General features: G+C 38.8%; 1 protein-coding gene across 4 annotated transcripts in view; it reads left to right on the top strand.

The window, feature by feature from the left end:
- The window catches only part of FER (FER tyrosine kinase), a 165,065-nt gene that overhangs the window by 73,046 nt on the left and 64,880 nt on the right, over window positions 1-27,139 (top strand). For 3 of the 4 annotated variants that reach the window (XM_079995438.1, XM_079995441.1, XM_079995440.1), the window contains exons 11-14: window positions 3,885-3,989; window positions 7,046-7,249; window positions 12,045-12,167; window positions 26,794-26,850. In XM_079995438.1, the coding sequence (XP_079851564.1) occupies window positions 3,885-3,989; window positions 7,046-7,249; window positions 12,045-12,167; window positions 26,794-26,850 (489 nt within the window). The remainder of the gene's footprint in view (window positions 1-3,884; window positions 3,990-7,045; window positions 7,250-12,044; window positions 12,168-26,793; window positions 26,851-27,139) is intronic. The other variant, XM_079995439.1, reaches the window with a different exon arrangement.

Raw genomic sequence — 27,139 nt, 5'->3', positions numbered from 1 at the left:
AGGAAGACATTTTATTTTGTGAGAATTTTGGTTGCAGAAGTAACAGGTATGAGTTGGATGCTGCCTCAAGATTACTTGGATGCAGAATTTAATTTCTGCATCTGCTGTTGTCATCTCTGATAATATCCTGTGCTTCATTGTGGGAACTTTTAGGCGACCAGTGTCTCTTGACAAAACAAACATCAGAGGGAATCTTTAGCAGAATGAATTCATTGGAAAAGGAAGCTTCTGGTTTGAATGCCATAACTGGTATACTGGTTGGGTTAGTGGAGACAGGAATTCTAACTGTTGCCCTGCAGATGGGGCCTTCCAGCAAGGAAACTCAAGTTGGTGATGGTTTCGAGGTACAGCAAAGATGGGGATAGGTCTGAACTCTCTATGTCCCTGTCAGATTCAGTGGCTAATCAGTTAAATGACATTGATCAAGATTGGTGTTTCAGTTTAGATACCTGTTTTCACACTAGTATGAACACTCAGGAAATGGACTTGGAGAAGTCATTTTTCATTCTTGACCTAACCCCTTCAGATACAAGGCTACTGATAGTGGATGAATATGCTGATACACACTTGCTACCTTCCAAGGAAATTATCTCAGGGAAAGGGAATTGCATTCTGGAAAAAGCAACATGAGAGGAAAGAGTAGAAAGTTCTCAAGCCGTAGGACTCCTACCTTTGTAACTTATCCCAATAATATCTACATATGCTCCAACAGACAATAAGGGAAGAGTTGTTTTATATTGGCATGAATGCAGGGATTGGAAGAAATAGGCCCAGATTAGAGGTCCCAAAGGCCTACCCTGCTTGGAAACTATTTTCTGATTCTGGGTCAGAGGAGCAAGTAAAGCAGTTGCAGACCTCAGAACACACCAAGGTGGCTGTACAAGGTATAGTGTACAGAATGATTCCTGCCACTCCTCAGCGGAGGAAGAAACTTGTGGTTGTGGAAGGTGACTCCCTGCATAGTGTGTGGCAGAAGTGTGTGGACAAAACAGGATGTTCCAGGAAGTGTGCGGTCTTCCAGGTGCAAAGATTCACTGACCACAACCCCTTCCTTCTGATTTATGTGGGTGCAAATGGTACTGCCAGACACTGCCTTAGGCATGTATAGTGATGTAAGGTGAGAATATTCTCCGGAGAATATTCTCTGCTTGAAAATTCTCCACGAAGTGTAAATTCTAATGTAAGAACCAGTTTTATAACCCACATTAAAAAAACCAGTACAGTCATACCTCGGGTTACAAACGCTGCGGGTTGCGCATTTTCGGGTTGTGGACCATGCCGAACCCGGAAGTACCAGAACGGGTTACTTCTGGGTTTCGGCGCTCGTGCATGCGCAGCAGCGCAAAATGACATCACACGCATACGCAGAAGTGCCAAATTGCATCATGCGTGTGCGCAGACACGGCGCTGCGGGTTGCGAACATGCCTCCCGCACGGATCACGTTCTCAACCTGAGGTATGACTGTAAATAATAAGCCAAGCTGTGATATTGCCAGTGTAAGTAATGTGTCACTCACCATTGGCAGTTCTGAAATGTGAGCTACAGAAAACTGTTGTTTTTTTTTTAATGCTATTCATTTAATTTGATGAACATTTGAATTCATATGTATTTCAACCATATGTAATAGCCTTTTTTCTATTTTGATATGTCCTTATTCTTAGTAGTTCTATACCCTTGGCCATACAGTGTGATTTATTTATTTTTTTACAGAAAGTAGCTTTAGTGCTTTATACACTTAAAGTACCTAGGCCTATACAATTATGTGTAACAGCATGTGGGGTGGCCTTGATTTAAAAAGTTGATGTTTCTATATTTTTATTTAGTGCCAGTAACTGGTTTTTGCAGTGCCATTCAATAGTACAAGGTGCCATTTACCAGAAACTGACATCCTGAAATATATTATCATATAATGATAATATATTTAATGTTAGTGGCTTCTTTTTTATATGTATGCATATAGTTTTGTTTATTAAGCTGTATTTTAGTCACCAAAACAGTTATTAAGTGTTAGAGCTATTAGAAGCACAAGGTAGCCTATTACTGAATTTACTTGTATCAAACCTTAACATGGCAATTGTATTTTTTGACTTGTCCTATAACATGTACTGTACATATTCTAATGGAAGAATAAAATATGATTTAAATACTGAGTTTCCTTATACCAAACCTTAACATGACAATTACTGGTGCCATCACCTTAGAATGGTTTAACTTTAACTATAAAACATGTTTTACTTTTAAATTTGATACTTGCAAGTGACAAGTAGGCTTGTGCTTATATATTTTCACTGTGGTTCCTTTACTAAACAACAAATTTCCCTATATGTCAACAGTGCTGACCTGCTGACCAATAAGAAAGAGTTTTCTGTACAGTTTTTGATTGCCATCTGAACAAGCTTACCCATGAAAAAACATGTATTTTAACTAATTATATCATTTTCAATGCATTAAAATTAATATTCTCCTATTTTAAATGAAAATTCTGTAATATTCTCATCAATTGAGAATATTCTCCAAAAGATTATTCTCGATAATTTAACATCACTAGGGACTATAATACTCTGGGCAGGAAGCTGACAGGCCTCGGGGTACAGGTAATTTTTTCATCACTCCTTCCTGTTGAAGATCAGAGCCCAGGAAGAGAAAGAAAGGTTTTGGCTTTTCGAACTACTGTCTCTGCTTCCTTGAGGAAGGCCTTCAGGCAAGAGATGGGCTGCACCTCATAGCAGTTAGCAAGAATGTGTTTGCTAAGAGTCTCATGAACTTGATCAGGAAAGCTTTAAACTAAATGCTATGGGGGAAGGAGGCAATATTACAGATGACAGAGGAACACCTCGTGTTGGGGAATAATAGCTTCACTGATGCATAGGAAAGTGAGGTGGTGTTCCAGAAACCTGCTAAAGGGCTGGAAACTACATGAAGGGAGCAGCTGGAGGGAATACTCATGGTTTCAGTTGCCTCTAAACCAATGCACAGAGTGTGGGAAAACAAGCAATATGAATTGGAGCCCTAAATACAGGATGGCAAATATGATAATCACATAAGAAAACCCTGCTGTGTCAGATTTGCCCAGTCCAGCATTATGTTCTCACAGTAACCAACCAGATGCCCCTGCAAGGCCATAATGCAGAATAAACACAACAGCGCTCCCTGTTACTGGAGATAGTACCCAGCTCTCAAGACTAGTTGTCTTCAGTAACCCCTTTCTCCATGAATGTGTCTGATCGCCTTTTAAAGTCTACCGATGTTAGTGGCTGTTTAAACAGAAGACTGTAGAACCTGCCTTTGTCCAAATTAAGGGCCCAAGGTGCATAGTTACACTTCTGCAAAGCCAATAATGACAGTAAAGTTATTGTAAAACAGCACATCATTTAACAATTCCAGATTCACACTGCTCTACAAGCTCACTAAATTATAGCTCCCTCTGCTCCGAGGAAGTTCCACAATTGTGATGCTGGCACAGAAGATACCTTGTTCTTCATCTATTTATGGTGGACAAGAAGAAATCCTTCTGTGAAAATTTAATGGGGTGCAGACATTCCTATGGGAATGACAGTAAATTCTTTGCTGTTCCTTCCAATGCCATACACTCAAGGGACTGAGTGCATCTTGTGACTCTTAATAGAAATAGGGGAAACACAATTTAATTGAGTTAGATTTTAGGCTTGCTGACTATTCATGCTGCTTTTTAAACTGTGAAAAAGTATTAAAGTTTATGGCTTAAACAGGCAGGGAGTTTTTATTGAAGTTGCCAAAGTTTCATAATTTATTTTACCCAGTGCTATTGATAAAGCAGGAACCCCACCTAGCACTGAGTACTTAATCTACAAAGCATAGCTGATTTAATTTCTAATAGTCTGCTTTTCTCCTCCTTGTTTTTTAGGATAAGAAAGATAAAGTTTCCCGGTTTGATACCATTCGGCACTCCATTGCTGGAATGATAAGATCTCCAAAGTCTATGTTGGGCTCTTCATCGGTAAGTCCACAGGTACTGTATTCTCACATTCTTTTTTCCTTAGGAAAATAACTTATTTACACTAAGTGCATAACATTCTGGTAGTTGCTGCAAGAATATTAACATGTAAAGTGGTTGGTTGTTTCTCCATCCTATTTATCCTCTCATCGAATCTATGAGGCAGGGTAGACTGAAAGAGAGTTAGTGACTTGCCCAAGGGGAGGAAAACAAGAAAAAAAATATTTTGAATCCCAGAAGCCAGAACATCAAGAGGGATCTGGCTTCTGGGATACCGTGTGGCTGTTCTGGCTTCTGGGATAACCGCGACAAGCCTCTTCAGGGCAGCAGGATGAAGGCTCTCCCTGCCCAAAGAGGCTGTGTGTGGCTAAGGCAGAAGCCAGGGCAGGCACGTCACTGAAGGGGCGCTGCGCAGTTCTCCCTCTCTGTGCAGCACCTCTCCTGCGCAGCGCCCCTTCAAGCGAAGCTGGAGAAGGAGTCCCTTCTGTTCGGCTTCCAGGCAGGCGTGTGGCTGAAGGGGCGCTGTGCAGTTCTCCCTCTCTGCGCAGCGACTCTCCTGCGAAGGGGCTGAGTTCCTCCTCCTGCTTCGCTGAATGGGCGTTGCGCAGCTCTACCTCTCTCAGCAGCGCCATTCACTCCGTAAGACGCACTCACATTTCCCCTTACTTTATAGGAGGAAAAAAGTGCGTCCTATGGAGCGAAAAATACGGTAAGTCATTTGAGATATCTAAGGAAGCATTTGAGTATCTTTGTACAAAAATGGACAATGGAGAGCAGGGCTTTCCTTTCATGGTAAAGTGTTTTGTGTTAGAATGGCTAATTTGAAAAAGAAGCCCCTCCCCAAAAAAGTGACTCAAAACAAAACTGCTTTTGGATATGAGCAAGACAAATAGGTTGAGACAACTGAGTAAACAGCAGCAGGGGGAAGCCAATTCACTGCATTTCACTTTGTTTTATCAACTGGTTACAAGGCTACAAGGTGGTAATTCCTTCGAGAAAACTTGATCTTGTATTCTTGCCCCTCATCTTATATGAAGAAGGAAAGAAGCATTTTAATACTTTCCCTCTCTTTCTTAATATGTTTTAGCCCCTCATAGACAGGCTATATATCTCACTATGAAACTGCTCAGCATTTTTCATGTTCAGTTGTGACATTTCTAACAGGAGGGACCATAGCTCATTGGTAGAGTGCATGCTTTGCATCAATCTCCGACATTTCCAGCTAAGAGCTTTAAAAGGTAAAGGGACCCCTGACCATTAGTCATTGTCCAACTCTGGGGTTGCGGCGCTCATCTCGCTTTATTGGCCGAGGGAGCCAGCGTACAGCTTCCGGATTATGTGGCCAGCATGGCTAAGCCACTAATCGGAAAGGTCTCCAGCTAGGACCATGCAAAGGTACTGCCGGACAGTACTGAGCCAGATGGACATATAGTCTCACCTGATACAAGGAAGTTTCCATGCCAATGCTCTGTACTCCTTTTAGGGGAAAAGACTGTAGCTGAGTGGTAGAGCTTTTGCTCTCAAATGGGCCCAGCTTTAGTTCCTATTTACATGCAGGGCTTGGAAAGGGAGAATAAGTAACCTGAAGCATTCATACAATTCACATCAGAGATGCTGGTTTTTGTGAACCCTGGGATCTTGGTACTTCCTGTTCACTAATCTGAATCAGATGTATCCTACTTAAACTACAGGGGAAATGATTCAAAATATGTTGGGTTTTAGGGATTGGTTTCCTTCTAAGATTCAAGCCCTATTTGGGCATCATTCTCCATGCAAGTTGGGTACCATTGGGTAAGAACAGGGCTGCATGAGTTGGCCTGCACCTTTAGATGTGTATCTGAAGAAGTGTGCATGCACACGAAAGCTCATACCAAGAACTAACTTAGTTGGTCTTTAAGGTGCTACTGGAAGGAATCTTTTTATTTTGTTTTGCCTTGAAGAGTAAGACACATCTTAGTGGCTTGACACAAAGACGCAATGCTAATGCTTCTTTCATTTGATGAAGTAGTCTATAGTCCAGTCCATGAAGGCATATGTAATAATAAATATGTTGATAGTTAAGAGTGCCAAAAGACTCTTTGTTGTGTTTGTTTAAACAGACTTAAAAATTTTCAGAGGGTAGCTATGTGTTTATGCTGTGATTGATTCTTTTCAAAGTATTTCTCAGGATGATCTGCAACGTAATTAAAAGAATCTTATAAATAAAGCCGGCAGGATAGAAGAGAATAGTAACAATACATACGAGCAAACTGCGGGGGGGACGGGACGGGACACGGAAGCACAATAAAAATTTGAAGCTGTCAATGCCTGGGTAAATGGAAATGTTTTAACCTGTTACCTAAAACCATTAAGGCAGATACCAGCTAAATGGATAGAGGGAATAATTTCTGCTGATGATGTGCCATCAACAAAAAGTCCTTACCCTCAGATGGACTCTCTCAGAGATGATGTCTTAAGATTTTAATAACTGGGCAAGTTTTTATGGGAATAGACAGATAACCTGTTTAAGGCATTAGGAAATATGATGGGTTTGTGGTAATTGCTTTTGAATTTTTTAGAATGTCAATGGCTTATTTGCTTGGATCTTTTGGATGTGGAGAGCTAAGTGTTTTGCTGTGGCTAGGAAACAGGAAGCACAAATTATTAGACAATTGACCCTATCCTAAAAGAAAGAAAGAAATCAAATGCATCAGAAAGGGAAGAAATGTTTCACTGTAAGAACGTTTCAATAGCCCTCAGTAAAACACTGTTGTTGTTGTTTTTTTAAAATAGCATTTATATGATTTGCACCACTTGATGTTTCTTTCATTTCTTTTTCTCAACTTTTCTCTGATGCATGGCTCTGCTTGTTACGTTGAAAGTAAGTACTTGGCAATAGCAACAACAACAACAAAAAACTTGCTTGGTTCTATAGCTGGTTAGCTACGCCCACTTTAGTTCACTCACTAATAAATGTACAGTTTTCAGAGCAGTTATGAATTATTTATTATCTACTGCAATTTAAATGAAATCAATAATGTACACAACCTATATTTACTAACCTTCATTCTTTTTTCATTTTTCCCCACAAGTTCTTCGATGTAATATCAACCAGCGAGAAACCTCTGGCAGACCAAGATTGGTATCATGGTGCAATCCCAAGAATAGAAGCTCAAGAGTTATTAAAGCAGCAAGGAGACTTCTTGGTGCGAGAGAGTCATGGCAAGCCTGGCGAATACGTCCTTTCTGTGTTTTCAGATGCGCAACGGAGACACTTCATCATACAATATGCTGATGTAGGTTTGTGGTGATTTTTCTTTCCTTTTCAGTGGCACAGCCTGTGTTTTTTTTAATGGTTCTTTGGTGTGAAATTTATTTATTTATATTTTAGAAGATTGATAATGCTTCTTAATAACATAAAATATTCATCAAAAATAGCAATAAAATCAACATACTTTAAAAACAAGCAGATATAATAAAAAATAAACAACATATAGAAAAAATAAACTGTTTTAAAAACAAATGTGTGATAAAATTATGTCTCTGAGTAGACTTTTCTAAGCAAAAGAAGTTTTTAGTAGGTATCAGAAACAGTGCATTTTGTCTTAGATTTTTTAAAAAGTCCTGTATAGAGCACTGTTATTTTCAAGGCTCCTGAAGAGATGTTTATTCGGTGCCCCTTGAAGATAAGAAAGCAGTGTGGGCTGAAATCTGCTTTTTAAAAACACCACTACCCAAACCATTAGAGCTGACTTGTTGGATCAGACCTAAGACCTCTGCCTGGTCCAACATTCAGTTTCCAACTGTAGTCAGCCATTGTGAAACCTTGTGAGCAGGTAACATCCTTGTGTTCTTGGGTCCCCCCCCCCCCAGCATCTTACATTTGGAAGTATACTGTCTCTGAACAAAATAAGTGGGTAATTACTAGATCTGACAATCCTCATTCAGATAAGAGGGAACTTGAGGCTATGAAGGGGCATGGGCATGGGCATGGTTTGCTGCAATTTGCACATTATTGTCACTTTCAGGGAAGCACCGAAAGAAGTTTGGAACTGTCTCATAGAGCTGAGGGGATCCTCATATGTCATTTAGTGAAACTTCCTGCTAGCTCACTATTACAGGATGTCCGTGAAGGACAGTACACCATTGTTCTACCACTGAATAGCTCACACTCTTCCTAATGTTTAGCCCAAAGTCTTTTTGTGGTTTAGTTCCTGCCCTCTGGAGCAATAGAAAACAAATTTGCTCCATCTTTGTGACAATGATATATTAAACATGTTCTCTTTCATTCCCACTCCTCCCCCTTAAAGGAAGGGGAAATGATATAATTAAGTTTGTTTTCTTGTCTTGAGGAAAACAAGAGAACACCAAGGACAGATGCAGTGTTTTCTGCACATTCTACGTTATCAAGCAGGTGATCCAAGTATTTTTAAAGGCAAGAGTGAGCCATGGTTTGGCTGCCCTTAGAGTATGAGTATTGCAGTGATTGTTCCATATCCTTTGACTCACCCCTTTTCCATTTATGTGTAGGCTTACAGGACTTCAGATAAAGATCATAGTTGCCCTTACGTGGACCCATATTTTTATCACACTTCTGTAAAGTATTGCTGGAATGTTTTCAGCCCTATAAAGTAATTATATGACTCAACTCCTCAGGAGCTGCTAGAAGCCAAGAGAGTGTGTTAAGTTGCTGCAGATAACTGTGCTGCATACTGTCGTGCTGATTACAGAGATTATTTTTAGAGCTAACGTGGGCTGTAATTGTAAACAGGTGTGTTAGAGTTGGAGAAAGACTTGCAAATGCCCTTTTGGGTTGTATTAACAACAAAACAAAACCTTTTCCTGCAAGATGTAGAAATGAATAGTGCCGCTCTAAGGGTTCATAGTTAGGCTTCAGAAGTGTTGCATGCAATTTTTTATTATTATTATTTTTTGGCTCAGTAGGTATTTTAAAACTGATCAAGTCAAACTGGAGGAGCGGATAACGGCTTGAAAATCTGTATCATATTAAAAAGCATGAGGGGGCTAAGTATGTTTTCATTTTGAGAATATCGGTGTGGGATATGGCAACTGTTCTCCGTCGTCTAAGGACACACACTCAAAATCACATAGTATGCTCCCCTCAGAAGATGGAAAATGAAAGCATGCAACTTTCTGCTATCATCATGCTGGGTTATGGGCAAAGTTGGAATTTTAATCGCCACCACTAATTGTGAGCACAGAACTAAGGGGTGGTATTTACTCCATAAAAAGGGGCCAAGCCAAAGATGGTGGAAGGTCTATGACTGGATATCTCACTATTTAAGAAAAAGTAAAATAGGTTTTTCAGAGCAGCATGTGGTTCTTGCATGGATGGGAGGGATTAAACCACTCCCACCTCCCTGTGCTGTTTTCCTGTTAAAAATCACTTTCCCAAGTTCTTGTTTGCTTTTTGAGGGAAGAATATTTATTTATTTATTTATTTATACATACATACATACATACATACATACATACCCCGCCCATCTGGCTGGGCTTCCCCAGTCACTCTGTGCGGCTTCCAGAAAAATATTAAAATACTGTAATACATCAAACATTAAAAGCTTCCCTAAACAGGGCTGCCTTCAGATGTCTTTTAAAAGTCTGGTAGTTGTTGTTCTCTTTGACATCTGATGGGAGGGCGTTCCACAGGGAGGGCGCCACTGCCAAGAAGGCCCTCTGCCTGGTTCCCTGTAACTTGGCTTCTCGCAGTGAGGGAACCACCAGAAGGCCCTCAGTGCTGGACCTCAGTGTCTGGGTAGAACAATGGGGGTGGAGACGCTCCTTCATGGAAATGCTGTGTGGATATTTAGACCCATTCAGAGCACAATTTTCACTGGGGGAAATGGAGAAGGGGAAGGGCCCGACTAATTTTGTGCAACCTGGTGCCCTCCAGATGATTTAGACCAACTCCCATCACCCTGACTATTATCCATGCTAGGAGAAAGCTGGATTAAACCTTTCCCTCCTGCAGCACCGCAGTCCCAATCTGAATCAAATGCTATTTAACTTTCATAAAAGTTGTGGAAGACCACATCACAAGTCTCTTGGTGTCGCCACTCATTGTACCTTTGGATAAAGCAATATGCAAAACCTGTCCCTGTTTGAATGAATGGTTGAAAAATGGTATGGAGTATTCTATTTATTTATTTAAAACATTTTGATACCGTTCTTCATTAAAATCCCAGGGGGATTACAACACATACATTATCAATACATTAAAAAGCAGCCCATTAAAATCCAATAAAAACAGTAGAAATAGCAACACCCATAGTAGCCACAAAATATTCTATGACATTGGTATCAATAACCAGCTTGGGTGACCAATTCTGGAGCTGAAATTGCTCCTTTCCTTATTTCTAGTGGTGAGATGATACTACAACAGAAAATGCCCTCCTCAGTTTTTGGTAGATAGACTTCCGCAGGCTGCAGCACGACCGGGGTGTGTGTGTGTGTGTGTGTGTGTGTAATATTCTGATATCTCAAGAATTTGGTCTTTTCCATAGTAGGATTATAACTGTGTAGTTATGGGGATATGTCACTAAAAGAAAGTGTTAATATATCACTAACAGAAATGGCTAATTTTCATCTTCCTGCACATCGAAAAACTCATGGAAAGTACTGTGATAGTAGAGTGTGTCACCGTGATGGTTTTTTGTGCAATCAGTTTGTATTAGGGATGTCTGTGTGCAGAGCAAAGGAGTGAAGCTGCTTTTACCAGTGTTCAGCATTAGTCTCAAAGACTTGCATTAATGAAAGAATTTGGCTGAGCCAGTTCAAAACTGTTAGTAGATCATACTGTTTCAACAACAGTTAAAAGCAATACTTCTTGGTGGGAAACACAACTGAAAGCATATTATGTATAATGATGTACTTTCCTTGTTTGAGGCCTTTTATACAGTTTTCTTTCATAATTTATATTGTATGCAGAGACTTCTGAAAACAACTGTGAGAGACATCCTCCAAATTTTGATTTTCATTTTTGGTGACAAGAGAAGCCTTCCTATGTGTTTTGATCTTCTAGTTCCCTGTGAAATCTCCAGTGTGTTTCCAGGGATAGCAAACTATTAAATACCTTGCTAGTCCTTTTACCCAGCTGCTCGGGTTGATGAAAAAGATTAAAGCCAAAAATGTCCTCTTTGATTATATACACAGTTCACTAAACTCCACATGTAGACATTATCCATTGACATCCTGTTGGATAGCACAATATTAGAAGAGATGCATTCCATTTTATTTGGAAATGAGAAAGTTGGTTTAAAAGAACTAATAATTTGGGACCATTATTTCTTGCTCCGTTTGGTAGCTTTTGACTGTTGAACATCATTTAACAATGACGTTGCTTTCCATTCATAAGGGATTGTATTTCAAGTTATTCAAATACGAAGGATCTAAATAAGTTACCACTATATAGTTTCTACTAATCTTTGTTACAGAAAATATATTTAGATGGGCCCAGTTTTAAACATTTCTTGGTTTGCTGAACCATAGTTTAGTAAGTTGGAAATCAGCTTTCTGATATGAATATGGCGCTTTAAGATTGACATTAAACCATAGTTCCTTGTTTTCGAGAATGTACAGGTTTAGGGTTAGAGCGCAGAAGTATATTGTCTTGATGCTCACTCTCAGCTGCTAAACTATGGTTTAGCAAGCTAGGATATGGGTATTCAAACTGGGCAAATGTAAATATTGGCTCGTCTTTTAAACTGTAATTGATTTACAATGTGGCCTCAGTTATCAGTCATTTTCAGTTCTGTCGGTATTTGTCTTAAAATAGAGCAGAAGTATGTAAATATATCTAAGTTTATTTAGTGAAAATAACTCTCCTTTATTCATATTCTTATTTTGACACCAGTAGAACTGGAATTTAGTTTAACCCCTGTTACACTGTGCTTTTGTAATTCAGAAATTACACATGTTCAACTTCATGGGTCTGAACCCTTTGCTCTGTTTCCAAGCACCTTGAAATACCATCTACCTAAGAACAATGGAAAAGGCAGACGTTTCCTTATCCCTTGTAAAAGTTAGTTCTGTTAAAATTTTGTATTTCCTCTTCATTTCTTTTTGTTATAGAATCAGTATCGATTTGAAGGGACAGGGTTTTCAACTATTCCTCAGCTTATAGAACATCATTACACAACGAAACAGGTGATTACAAAGAAATCAGGTGTCGTTCTGCTGAATCCTGTTGTTAAGGTATGTGTATAAAATTATTTTAATAATAAATAATATGATTCAATTTTGTATGGTGTTTTTTGCACTTTTCTCCCAAGTTTCCTGCAATTCTCAATATGACATCTCAGTGTTTTATGGTAGGTGAATTTCACTCCTAATTGGTTTAATAGATAACAAATTCATTACTTTCTGTAATACTGCAGCATCTTAAAACTTGTGTTCATCTGAATAAATCACATTGCAGTTCTGATTTGAATTAGCATTTCAGTGTCAGCATTCTGAAAACATGAGTAGATGGTTAAGTTTGCTCCATCAAATGTGACTACATATTTTTAGGCAAAATCCTTTTAAAAATCCACACTTTTAAAATGTAGTACAAAAACAAAACAATTACGGCCGCATAAGTAGGAGTGGACCATGGTAGGAAAAGTCCATAGAAGTGTGATCTAATCCACATGCCTACTTTCCAATCTGAGTTTCTTATTTTTTTATTCATTTTGCAAAATTTAAATTCCACTTGATTGTAAGAAAACGTCTAAGCTGTTTACAAAAATAAGAAACAAAACTTTAAAATGATTGGTAAAACAGTTATTCAAAATATTCCAAAGGATTATTAAAACCAATGGTCACTAAAATGAAATAAAGCACATCAAACTTCTACATATCAGAATGAGCTTGCATAAAGAAAGATGTTTTAAACAGCCACTGAAAAGAGTACAGGCACATGCCTGATATCAGTAGCCGTGTTCGAAACTCCCATTGTTCTAGGTGCATTTCATTAGCGTGAGCAGTTTCTGAGCTTGGTGCAGTACAGCGCCTAAGATTTCAGATTAAAACTGCAGAGTGGAAGGAAAGGAGGACCTTTTTCTGCCTCCCCACTTCCAGCTACTCTGAAGACCGGAGGAGAGATCCTCTGAGGAATATTAAGGGGGGTGAAGAAGGGAATGACTAGACCATGCAAAAAATGAACATAACATTTTAGCTGCAGTTCATTCATTTTCAGCTTTGTATTCTTGTTATAAGAAAGCGCTCTTAGACATTCCGTTGTTGCACCCATAACCATTTAACATGCCATTTAGCTCCTAGCTTTCATATCTTAGTTTCTGAGACGGGTCAGTAGGTAGGGAGTTTCAATGTGTCAGTGTTGCCACACAAAAATAGCAGTTTCTTACAGGTGCAGAGCGAATATTATAAGTCACTTGTATCAGTATCAGTTGCACAGATTGAAGCAGTCAAGTGGGGTAAGAGGATCCCGCAAGTAAACTGGTCCCAAGCTGATAAGGATTTTATATACTGATTGTAACACCTTGAGTTTGGCCTGCTGGCAAATGGGCAAATGGGCAGAGGTGTTACATGCAGACAGAGCCTCACTCCTGTCAGCAAATGTCCTGTAGCATTCTGCGCTAACCACCAATTTTGGATCAAGCTCGAGAAGCTGCACACAGAGTGCATCGCAACAATCCAGGTTTAAGTCATCAGTACCTGAACTGCTGTGGTCAGGCCTTCCTGGTACAAGAACCATTGTAGCTGTCACATCAGTTGTAGCTTGATACGTTGGATACAGACTGTGTAGGTTCCCACCCTTTGCCATACCTAATGTATATAGGTGCCTAATTTTATTTCATTTCATTTTAGAAAAGCTTCTCTCCAACAGTCATATATTCCTTCTGTTCACATCATTATAACTATTTTAATTGACTTCAATTGAGAAGGCTTTAAAAGGACAGACAGAGCTTTGGACTCTTCAACAGTTTATGAGCAAGCGGCTTGAATCTTGGGAAATACTGGGGTTATTTCATGAAGAATTGTTTTATGAAACCCATATTTTTGATCTGATATACAAGCTCAGCACAGTTTGCTGGCAGCACTGCAGTGCATGTTTATTTTACTTCTCTCTATATATACCCAAATGTACATTTCAAAACAGCAATGATGCTTGGGTATTGTAACCAATTCTAAAAACAAAAACACCCCCAAAACAATTTAAAAATTAAAAGACACGAGTACAGCACCCTAAAAACCAGCATAAAGTTGTAAGAACATAAGAGCTGGCTGGATCAGGCAGGGGCCCATATGGTCTAGCATCCCATTGTCACAGTGGTCAACCACATGTGTTACCAAGCAAATAAATAAAAGTATTTACTTTTGTTTATTCGTTAGAAAAATAAAATGTGGTATAATATAAAGATGTACAAAGCCAGTCTAATTTTCAATCCTTATACAAAAGCTACCACATAAATATTCATAGAGATATTGTGAATGTTCTTGATGATGATGCAGATAATTAAAACCCCAAAATAGAAAATGTGAAAAATAACCATATATTATCAAGATACCAGTAAGACAGCGTAAGGAAAATAATACATATAATGAAACTTAGTGTCCTTGGAGGGATTGTTTTATTTATTTCTTATATAGCAGGAAATTATATAAGCAATAAATTACATCCTCTAAAATTATATAAGTGGAAATAGAGTGTAAGGTTGGAGATTATATTGAATAATCTAAATATTTATAAAAGGGTTCCACTATTCCACAATGCTCACTCTTGTCCTGCATAAAAAGTAAGCCAAATTTCAAAAGCTGCCTCCCAGATTTTGCAACACCATTGCAATAAAATAATGTTTAGCTTGGTAGGCTAGAAGACTGCTGATAAAAAAGTGAGATGGTGGAAAATCATAAAGAGGGGCAACAAGTGTCTCTCTAGGAGAAGATATTCCAAAGCTTGCACATGAAACTTCATGGGATTCCACCCCAGATGCTGCACAGAGAAACTTTTAACTCATGTCTGCATTCATATGCACCTTTGTTGCTGGCTCTCTCTCACCTAATTTTCCAGCACAGTATATCAAATTTAGCTTGTCTGCTTCCATACCACACGTATCACATTATTCCTGAAAGCTGAATGGAGTAAAGGCACTGTTTATGCTGATTCCTACAGACTGAAGCTTGCACTCTCCGGTGGTTCTCTGCAGAACAGCTGATAAAGTGAAATGAACCTGCGAGCAACTCTAATAAGTTTTCTTCCGATTTTTCCCCTTGCCCTCTCTGGTTAGATGTCCATACTAACTGAAGCTGAATCTGTACAAGATAGAGGTGTCAGGAGAAAGTCTGACCAGGAAAAAGGGATATGGCTTGGCTTGAATGGGGTTGCATGCTCCTTGAAGGCTTTGGTTTGCGGTCTCGGTGCAGTCCAGGATTTGACCTTAACCTTGTGTTGGTGCTGCACTGGAGTACTTTTGTACAACTTAAGGCTATTCTACCAACTGTCCTGGGTCCTAGAGATGTCGGATTGACTGTGGTGACGCATGCCTTAGTTAACATTCCATTTGGACTTTTGAGACACACTTTTTGTAGGGTTGCTTTAGCTGGTTTAGGATGTTGCAAGGGGCAAGTGACCCCCATGTTTTAACAGCTTCGCTGGCTGCTGATCGCCTTCTGAGCACAAATCGAAGCGCTGGTTATTATTTGCAAAGCCCTCTGGACTTGGGATCAGGTTTCCTGAAAAACTGCATTCTTCCCATATGAGCCAGCCTCTCCATTCTTGACGCTTTCCTTCATTTTCCCTTTCAGTATTTTTATTACTATCAAAGTACCGACCTAAAGCTTCAGTTTACAGGTTGGGTGTATACTTATGTGTAACTAGCACCCTGTGAAGAGATTTGTCCAAACTGTTGATTTCCATATAAAAGGAAGTATTTTGGTGTATTATAATTATAATTTTGGGAATTATAGGGACAGGACTACCCAAACTGTATAGAAATTTATTCATGTATGTGAATGTTACTTGCCCAAAAATGGAAAGAAGAATTCCCAGCAAAAGAAGAATGGATACAAAAACTTATGGAATATGCAGAAATGGTGAAACTTACCAGAAAAATAAGAAATCAAGATAACAAACTTTTATAAAAGAATGGAACTTGTTTATTGAACATTTACAAACAAACTGTAATCAGATAAGAACATTGGCAGGATTATTGTAATAACCTGCAGTTTTATAAGAGTATATATTTAAAGTAGATGAATAAATGAACAAATTAAGTTAATTTGGATATGCAGAAAATATTAAAAATAAATTTAAGGAACCACAGAAAGAGGGGGAAGGAAGTCAAGTTTTGAAATTATTGAAGTGTATAAAACTGAAAATCATTTGATAGATAGGTGTGTGTGTGTGTGTGTGTGTGTGTGTGTGTGTGTGTGTGTGTCAGAATAACTCTGTACAGTATGTCACTTGTTTGCTTTCTGTGCTCAAGTATTCAATACCTCTTTCTTTCTCTCTTATGCACCCTGCCTTTTTGAAAATCACTGTTCCTTGAGTAAAGTGAAATCCCCATAGACACAGCTGGAGAAAGATCACAGATTGTTTAGCTAAAGGCAGTGCAGCCTTGCAACCATTTGAGAAGTATAAGTTCATGTATTTAATCATTACAAAGGTTACTCAGCCAGAATGCCTTGTTTGGTTTTGAGAAAACAGTAACCTGTGAGTTAGATAAAGATATAGTAATAACAACCATAGGACCAATATGATCAGTATATACTGATCATTAAGGAAAAATATACTTTACAGCACACCCCAAAGTGCTAATAAATTGCTAATAAAATGTGATTGAGATGGTTGAATGTGCAAGTTTCAAGAGAATTTGTTCTTCTGTAACTTCTTCCAGTTATAATATTTATTTGTTTTAATTGTATCCTGCCTTACATTCCCAACAGGAATAATCAAGCTACTATATTGTGGCCATGCTGTTATGGGACATTAAAGAATTTCCAGACATATTTGCTTTGGGGAGAAGGTTGCTGCATATGACATATAGAACAGGAAAGATTATTTCTGTGTTAACATACTGTTTGAAATTCATGTGAATTTGCCAGCAACCTTCTTCATTTTTATCTATAGAGCTATAATGCAGTAACTGGCATTTAAATCTCAGTGGAGGTTTTTAAACAGAGGGTGGATTGCCATATGTCAGGGATTCTTTAGTTGTGATTTCTGCATTGCAGGGGGGTTGGACTAGATGACTCTTGGGTACATTACAATTCTACAGTTCTATGATTCTTCTTTTTATGCATATAATAAACCATTTGGTAAGTGCAAGTCAAACAGGAGCATCAGAAATAATGCTATTTGGCAAGCAAACCAAAAACCTATCACTTAATTAGTTTGACCTTCTCTCACTTTTTACCCTTGCAGCTAACTTTTATAATTATGCCCCAAATAACAGTCTTACAATATGCTCTGCCTAGTCCAAATCTGCAGGGACAAGGATATTTAACAAGATGCACAAGTATTTTTTATTTGTAGTCTTCAGAGGCAACATTACTTGCTTAATTTGTTACTGGTGCAACCATTTAGCCCCAGAGTGTATATGCTAATAGTTTTAAATAATAGAAAGTCTGTTTCAGCACAACTGGTGTTTGGGCTTTCTAATTTGACCTTAAAGTACTGGTGATATTAACAACAACAAACCTTTATACATTTCAAAATAAATTTAGATATCTTCATCTTTAATGTTCACAAAACTAAGATCTAGGAAAAGAAATCAGATTCATGGAATAGTTTTTCAATTAGATTAACATACACATTATTTTTGGTGGCAGTACCAAACATTTTTATTTTGAAATTTGTTGACGACATCAAAATGTCTGTGGAATATCTTGTTTACATTACAGGAGTGAGATTTATAGGAGGTTGGGAAATTGACAGAAAGTACCAACTTGTTTCAGAACCCAAGTTTTAAGACCTAAGCCGTAACATCTCTGCAATTAGTTTAAGGAACCAAAGTAAATATAAGCTGTACATTTGCCATCTTGTTTAGAAGCCTGTGGCATCCACAAGTTTCAGCATAGATATAGTTAACTGTTGTAAAATAAAATCTTTTTTCCCTGTTCTCTTCCCTAAATCTTCTAAGTGCCAGAGTTTTCTTAGAAATGCCCCCCTCCCCCCAAAAAAATTAGCCAGTAGTAAGAGGGGACACACCTCATCCACAGAAAGATTTTGTGAACAGATAGACTAGAAAATTCTCCTTGTGGGAGAGTGCTTTCTATCTGGCGCTTATAGAAAGCTTGTCAGCCAAGAGGGCAAGTATATAGTGTCTGCTTTTCTACAGAACTGTTCCACATTCAGGTCTGTGCTGTGCACACCCAAATGTCTGTATGTGCAGAAGATGGAGAACTGTAGTTATAGGTAAGAAATTATTTTGGTTGTGAATTTTGGTGATTGTAGGAAGGGGATAGAGAGAGGGAATACTCTTTTATTTTTATATACAAATGCAACAAAAAGAATAAGAGAGCTTATGAAATATTTGTAGGCCTACCTAGTACAATGTGGAACGTTTGATATTGGTCGTCCTGCATCAGGAACCAGCTTCAGTGCCTTGAGCCCCCTAATAAGGGCTTGACAATAGATTGGCAAGTGTGCTTTTTTAAAAAAAGAACTTGACTGTGTTCTATCCTGTGCCGTTTCAATATAGAATGTAGCATAATGTAATGGAAACAATAGAGCCAGGAAGGTGAAGTGTTTGCTTTTGAACTTTTCACTTAAAACTGCCTTCTTTTTAACCTGTCAAAGATACTGTTCTGCAATAGCCTTTGTTATTAGCCTGCTGCTATGTTCCCATTGATTATACAATGGAGCCGAACAGTTGGGCACTTTTACTTGGAAACTTAAAATGAAATATAGTGAAATAAATGATTACGTTTGTTTCAAGAGGAGTTTCCAGGGTCTGAGAAAGGAATGAAATGAAATGTCTTTCCTATGAAATAGAAAGCATTGCGTTCATCTATCCAGTTTCGAAACTGCATATGTGTTATTAGGAAGGAAACAAAAGGAAAGGGTTTGTTCGGGTGCTGTTTTGGTCCTGGGATTCTACCCTTAGTGAACTTGGCAGTTGGACATCAGGTACTTGTAGTCCCTCACAGTTGGTAGAAGGTAACAAGTGAAGTGGGAGACCTTAATGTTGCATTTACTAAGCAATTATTTATCCAGCTCTTGATTTCAGCTTGAAAACACCAAGGCTAAGAAAAGGACTATTGTATTTCTGTTTGCTTCCCTGTTGTATGGTTCTCTTAGGTTTCCCCAGCTCAGTTTGAAGTACCTAGTTTGTGGTCTTTTACTCAAGAGTTTTTAGGCATGTATTGCTTAAAAAGGTAAAGGTACCCCTGCCCGTACGGGCCAGTCTTGACAGACTCTGGGGTTGTGCGCCCATCTCACTTAAGAGGCCAGGGGCCAGCGCTGTCCGGAGACACTTCCGGGTCACGTGGCCAGCGTGACATCGCTGCTCTGGCGAGCCAGAGCCACACACGGAAACGCCGTTTACCTTCCCGCTGGTAAGCGGTCCCTATTTATCTACTTGCACCCGGAGGTGCTTTCGAACTGCTAGGTTGGCAGGCGCTGGGACCGAGCAGCGGGAGCGCACCCCGCCGCAGGGATTCGAACCGCCGACCTTTCGATCGGCAAGCCCTAGGCGCTGAGGCTTTAACCCACAGCGCCACCTGCGTCCCGATGTATTGCTTAGCTGCCTATATTTTCTAAAAGCTTGACAAACTTTTTTCCGCACACCTAGCCAGCTGTTCTTCTTTTCTGGGAGAAAACATTAAAACTGGCATGCTCTTACCTTGCTTAATGGAGACAACAGGCTGCCTGCCCTCTTCCTCAGACCTTGGGAACTAGTGGGTCCCCATTGCTGACAGAGGGCAGTTTCATGCTGTACCTGATTAAAAGCTACTTGATATCTGAACTTGGACATGGCACAATGTGGCCAAGATATCATTGCACCATAAAACCTCTGTCCACTAGGACATATCTATACCTGTGCACCAGCCTCAGCAACTGAAATGAGGATGCAACAATGCCAGGCACCCTCGACTCCATATTTTGGTGCCAGTTGCTTGTATAGTTGGGGCATTGTGGGCAGAACACTAGAACCTGACTTGTACTTTGATCTATTAGAAGTTGGGGATCACAATGCTCTTTACGAAATAATGCTTAGATGGAAATAATTAATGCATGCCACTGTAAAGGTATCATCTGTACCTTAATTTTCATATTCCTTCTGCAATAGACAAAGATAATGGCAGTAGATGCTTGATGATGATGATGATGATGATGATGATGCAGAGCTGTCCCTGAAGCAGTTTTTTCAGTGCCATGAATTGTTGAGAGTCCTTGAAAGATTTTCTTTTCTGAATCTCTCTTCATAACACATACATTTTTATGAAATACATTTCCTGCTATCTACCTTTATTTTTGCACTTCATCGGAGAAACCTCAGACATTGAGTTTTTGATTCATGAAATTCATGTGCCCTCTTAGAGATACTACTGTAGGTGGCATCAAATATAGTTTTCCTAACAAGATCATTTCTCATTTCCATCGTCACAGATTGTATCAACAGGTACGCATCTGTTATTTACCCTCATTTCTTCCTCTGCTTCAGCAACTTTTGACAAATGATATTTGAATACCTACTTTCGATGAATAATGATGTGCTGTGATGGTTTTGATGTCCATAAAAAAGCATTAGGTGTAATTGTTTCCAATATTGAAAATGGAAGATTGACTTTTCTTTTTTCTTTCATTATGTGATTTTTTTGCTGGCCTTACAGTAAATTATTTTCAGTGGAAGGTGGAAGCAAAAACCCATTTTCAATATATTTCTCTGCAGCCATTTTTAAATTACCTTTTGTGAAGGGGAAGAGATAACTAGAAAAAGAAGAAGCTATACATGTTGCCTTCTGATATCCTTATTCTTTCCCCTTTCTTTTCAGTTGTGCAGATTCTGTAATGCAGTATGAAGTCATTATTTAGAGGAAAGTGTTCATTTATTGGAAGAAAGGCTTCTGTGGTCTCTTCCCCCTCCCCTCTCAATTTGGCTGTAAAGAAACAAACAAACAAACCTTTCAGTTTTTGAAACCATAGTGAATTAACATTTTTTTAAAAGCACAATACTCTGTTTAAAGCAGAATCTCAAAACTGAAGATCAGAAAGTCAAGTTGATCCATTAGCAACTTATTGGATCACAGTACTGGTGTTGACATTTCCACTGTAGGTTTGAATGAATGAGACCGAATGTTTTTTTTTGATTAGAGTCCTTATATTAGAGAAATATAGGAAGTTGGTGACTGATCTGGGGAAGAACAGCTGCAAATGTCTAGGTTGTAGGGAGAGCTGAGAGAATGACTGAGATGGCTGAATGCTAGAAGGGAACTGGGCGGGAACTTTCAGAATAACAAGCTGTATTTTGAGGTTTGATCTCTGCTAGTTGTTACCACAGGTATTACTCCTATTGAGAGTCACTGGCCTGGGTTGGAGAGAGGGATTCTTAGCTAATTATGTCAATGCACGATCTTAAAAGCAATGGAAGAAAGCTTGCAGAAGGAGACTTTCCCCATTCCTTCCCCTTCATTGCTTCCCTCTGCACCCCACAAAAGCTTCTCCTGTGAGCACAAGAGGATCTTACCGAACTATGTGGCTTGGCAGCGACCACTATGGGGAGGGAGAATCTTCCAGAGTAGTGCAGAGCTCATGTGGCTGAACAGAGCAAAAGGTTGTTTATCTCTTCCTGAACTCTTTGTCCCAATTGTCTGGTGTGTGTTGTCCTGCTTGTCAGCATTGCCAATTCTAAATGTCCACAATTGAAATTTTCATCAGTGAATGTAGGCTACCTCATTCTTGATTACTCTCCATATCCACCTTGTTGACCAGATAAACAAACACACAAACCTGGCTTTGGCTTTAAATTTTGGAAGCAAAGGATTGGAAATCTGTTGCCCGTTCATGTTACCTTTCCCTAAAAATGTTGCAGCAGCCCACCCATTTCTGTCTTACCACTAAAAACTCCTTGTCACTTCCTCTCTTGACTGTTACAGCTGTCCTACCGCTTCTGCCTTTCATTTTTCCTTCCTGTACGTCAGTCCTCTCTCCTCCAACTTTGGTCACAAATCTTTCTCCTAAAGCACTTTCAGGCAACACCTATGCTAGCCCTTCTCCTCTTTCTTTATGCTGAGAGTTGGTGGGGTTCTGCCTGATAAATCAGCAGGGAAATATTAAAAAGGGCAGTGCCCATATTCCAAAAGCCAGGGAGCAGGTGGAGACAGCTGGGAAAGATAGTCTATATTCCTCTTATAATGAAAAAAGGATGAATTGCCCATTTCAAAGCCCATATCTGTTTCCAGCATTTCATTCTCAGCTTGCCACCCTCACCTTTCCCCCTTTTCTTTAATTCTCCAGTGGCATAATTCTGACCCATCACTAACTTTTTTAATTTGTCAACCCAGCCCACCTTGTCAATTTGCTATTCTCCTTTTGGCCTCCTAATGACCACTTTCTCATAACTGCCTGTACATTTCCCCACAATAAGAAGTTGTCACCAACCAAATAGAGGTTGTCTGACTAATGATGGACAATTATTTGTGCTTCTCTGTCAGCTTGAAGCTGCTGAATGAGAGCAGCGACACCAATGCATGCTCAAGCTTGTACTCAGTTCTGGGATTTAAATAATGCCTTGTGGCCGCACTAAACATCTTAATACAAACTTGGCCGAGTTGGTTTATGGGATCAAAGTGGAGAGACAGACTGAAAGAAGAGCCTTGTATTTAGACTTTGTAGTTATTCTGATTAATTTCTAGTCGTTATAGTGAAAGAAGGGATATTATTATGCGGTCTTAGAAAAGCAGATGTACTTTTAAAGGAAAAAAAAGAAGTCTACACTGTAATTTTGTGGGCCTAAAATCAACCCATGCATATAAAATAGAATGCCTACGTGGGCTTCCTATTCAAGACAACTCATGGATAATGGAATTAATTTATAGACCATTTAAATAGCATTCAGTTACTGAGGACTTGTGAAACCGACTTTAACAAGGCAGCAAAATTTGCATATACAAGTCAATAGAGTGAGTTTTTTTAAGCACACATGAGAACATTACTGTGGAAGCAGATGAAATTCTGAATAATCCTTTAGCATGGAGATATTTGCTGGGGTTGAAAATTTTGACTGAAACAAATGTGCAAAGCTTGTATAATAAAGCAGTCTTGACTGAAAGGCTTACAAAAGGGAAGAAAAACACAGGTAATGATTAATGTGCTAATATAAATAGTGGTAACACTTTCTGACAGCTGATTTGATTGCAGTTTATAGTGCCATTTTGTTTAATTATTCCTCTGAAGGATTATATATCAGATACATTCTTCATAAACAAGTCTTTGAAATGCCATGTTGTCAGTATTTTTAAAAAAGTCATTCACCAGTGGCTTAAAACATGGAAATATATGAAAATCCATTTATTTTCATTTCAGTACATCCTCGCTTCTTTGCAATTTTTATTGCCAATCTAAGAGATCATCAGGTTAATACTTCAAAGAAAATGTTCCTGTTACTTTTTCAAGGAGGTTACTTTGATTCTTTCTTGACTTTATAGAGTTCTAGTCAGTTTGATGGAGCAAAACAGAATACAGAGTGACTGCTGTAAGGAAAAGTATATGTGATGGGGTCTGGCCTCATTACCGCACCGGCGAGCAGAGGAAGCTGCCTTATTCTGAGTCAGACTGTTGATCCATCTAGCTCAGTAAGGAATCTTTCTCCTGTCCCTACCTGGAGACACCAGGGATTGAACATGGAACATTGAGGATGCTCTACCATTGGTGTCCTTGAAATAGGAGTACATTACGACAGAAATAGGTGCTGTTCATTTGGGGGAGGGGGCTCCCATGCACCACTTTTGAAAATGCTACATAGCAATTAATGGGAAAGTACATATCCCATTGTATTTTCTTTTTCATTGTACTTTTTCTTTAATCCCATTTGTACATGCGCTGCTCTGGTTCGCTAGAAGCAGCTTAGTCATGCTGGCTACATGACCCGGAAGCTGTACGCTGGGTCCCTCGGCCAATAAAGCGAGATGAGCGCCGCAACCCCAGAGTCGTCCGCGACTGGACCTAACGGTCAGGGGTCCCTTTACCTTTACGTTACGTACCTCCCATACCTACTAAAGATACCGTTAAAAACTGCTGCGTGTGAGAGAGAAGCTTTTTACCTTTGACCTAGGAAGCACTGTTCTTCATTTTAAAGGGGCTGCATTATAATAATGCAAAAAACAAACAAACAAATAAGCCCACAATTCATTTTTTAATTTTTTTAAAAAAATCTTGTGAACTTGTGGAGTCAGGAAATGTAGTTCTCAACAATATTAATGTTAGTTGATGCCAGCAACAGTTATGCACATATCTGTTGCATCAGGGCTGGTCATGCTCTTGGAAATTACAGTGGTACCTCGGGTTACATACACTTCAGGTTACACACTCCGCTAACCCAGAAATATTACCTCGGGTTAAGAAATTTGCTTCAGGATGAGAACAGAAATTGTGCTCTGGCGGCGCGGCGGCAGCAGGAGGCCCCATTAGCTAAAGTGGTGCTTCAGGTTAAGAACAGTTTCAGGTTAAGAACGGACCTCCGGAACAAATTAAGTACTTAACCCGAGGTACCACTGTAGTTCCTACTTTTTTGCAGGTACTGCTTGAAATACTACTTAAACCTGCAGAATCAGTTTGACCAGTCTTTCTACTTATGAGTTCTCAACTCTCTTAGCTTTTCTGTCCTGCTCAATGCTGTCTTATTTGTCTTCCTTCCTGGTTCTGAGTGACTTTGAAACAAAATTGCTATGTAGGGAGGGTGAATGCTCTAATTCTTATGGTAACTCATTCTCTCTGAAGTATTTAATTAAAAGCAGTTAGCCTCTCCTTGGTGTAACATTTCTGTTGAGACACTTGATGCAGAATGGCAGCTCTTTAAGAATCATTCCCTTGGGAAAAGTTGTCTACTGACATGCTTCTGAAGGTTGAATGGGATAAGTTGGGATTGCATCTAAAGTTCATTCTAACACTTTTTGTTCAGGTTGATACCTGAAGCTTTAAATGAAAGGGGCCTATAACCTTCTTATGAATTGAGCCTGAAAGCAAACTGGAAACCAGTGAACTTATTTTGAAGCAGGAGTAATGTGACCCAGAAGCTAGGCTGTACCAGAATCTGGGCTGTTACAATTACATTTTGAATCACTTACAGCTTCCAAAGGTCTTCAGGGCTTTAAACACTTATCTTCTGCTGGAAAAGGATTTTTAAGAGTCCATGAATTTCATTTCTCAACTTGACAAGGGGACTTTGTTCACATTCCCGGGGATCACTGATTGCACCTCAAATTCCTCCACAGTTTCACCCAACAGGTTCATGTACATGCTAAACATCATGGGGGACAAGACATAATCCTGTAACATCCTGGAATAATTCCCACGAGGCTAGATGGTCTCCTAGTACCACCTTCTGAAACCTTTCTGCTAAATAGGCTTGGAACAACTTTAAGTAGTGCCCGTAATCAGGAACTAGTGGCCTAGGAGTACTTAATGTTATGAGAGAGACAGCAGAATTAACAGTGTAATGCTCCCCCATATCTTCTACTGACTATCAACAGCAAATTGTGAATTAGTATGAATTGCATTTCCCAACTTAATTTGATTGTATAAAGGTCTTTGGCTTCTGACATCTGCTTCTGGGTATCAGAAGAATGAGCCATCTTGGAAATGAAACTGTTAGGTTCAAATAAATGAGAAACGAATAATTTCATAAGGAATAAGCAAACTTGTCAAAAGATGCTTAGTGATTCAAAATACAAATATCATTTATTAATAGCAAATATATCTCAACAATAGATATCTAAAATTATATTTGTCAAAATAAATATTACTGTATCCTCTTTAATAGAGAATCGCTCAAATTAATTGATATGATTAGTTTTATAAATGAAGTTTCAAACATAACCAGCAAAACTCATTCAGTGTTTTTCAGGTTTCCCTCTCTCTCTCTCTCTCTCTCTTTCTCTCCAAATCTCATTTCCCCTATGAGCCTAGTGAAGAAATGCTTCCAAAATGTGTTTCAGTGTGTCATACTATATATTGAATTTTTGTTCATGTGTGTCCAGCTGTTAAATAGATATTTACATGGAAATGTAATAATGACCAATAGGAAAATGTTGGAAGTAAAGAGATTTGTGCCAGATGAAATTTATGTGCTTGAATGGCTAACAGCCACTACTGTCATGTAATGCATATTCCATAATAGAATGTTTGCATGTGATCATTAGTGTAAACTCTTGCCATTGATTTTTTTTTAAATGGATAGTACTGGAGCTTGCTTCATGTATGTTTAGCAGATGCTAACATTCAGTTTCTTCATCTGTAGAAGAAAGAACCAATTTTATGAATGTGCCAGAGAAAGGTCATTTTTAGGTTGACCAGAGTTTGATTTTTAAAAATATATTCTTTGCCATAAAGTTCCTTTACATAACTTTTTCTTTAAAAAAAAGCTGTCTTAAAAAAACAGTGGTAGAATTACCCTGAATTTAATAAAGGAGAGCATGCAATTTTGTATGTTATGGTATCACACCTAAGCCTTAATTTTTGGATAGAAATTTGCTGTAGCATGCTTTTAACATCCTATTGTGTAGTAGCAGCTTACTCTTGAGATTATGTTCTTAGCATGTTGCTGATTGAATAGTCTCACTGAATCATCCCTTTAGGTCTATTCCTGCTAGCTCACAGAGGTCTTATAGGAATGCAGTATTTTGTAGACTAAACACTGCTGTGTATTTCTTGCTGCAGGATAAAAAATGGATTCTCAATCATGAAGATGTCACACTGGGAGAATTACTGGGCAAAGTAAGTAAACATCTGTTCTTAATGAGGAAAAGTACACCTTAGCCTTGGAGTATACTTGTGATATTGAGGATGGTGGGCTTCTTCCACCACCCAGTATATAATAACATTGCTTTGTAGCATAATTGCAATTTTTTAAAAAACTATAGACCCAGCCAAAGTTAAGCGGATTTTAAGACCTACTTCAGTGAGAGAGGTTTAAGCATGAGCAGGATAGAAAAGTGCTTAACTTGAGTAAAAAATATGTCCTAAGTTATCCATAATTTTAAAATAGCTTTGTTTTGTAATGCAA

This window comes from Podarcis cretensis, assembly GCF_951804945.1.
Source record: "Podarcis cretensis genome assembly, chromosome: 11".
Lineage (NCBI taxonomy): Eukaryota > Metazoa > Chordata > Lepidosauria > Squamata > Lacertidae > Podarcis > Podarcis cretensis.
Note: the sequence above shows the minus strand (reverse complement) of the source record. Positions and strands in the feature narration are given on the sequence as shown.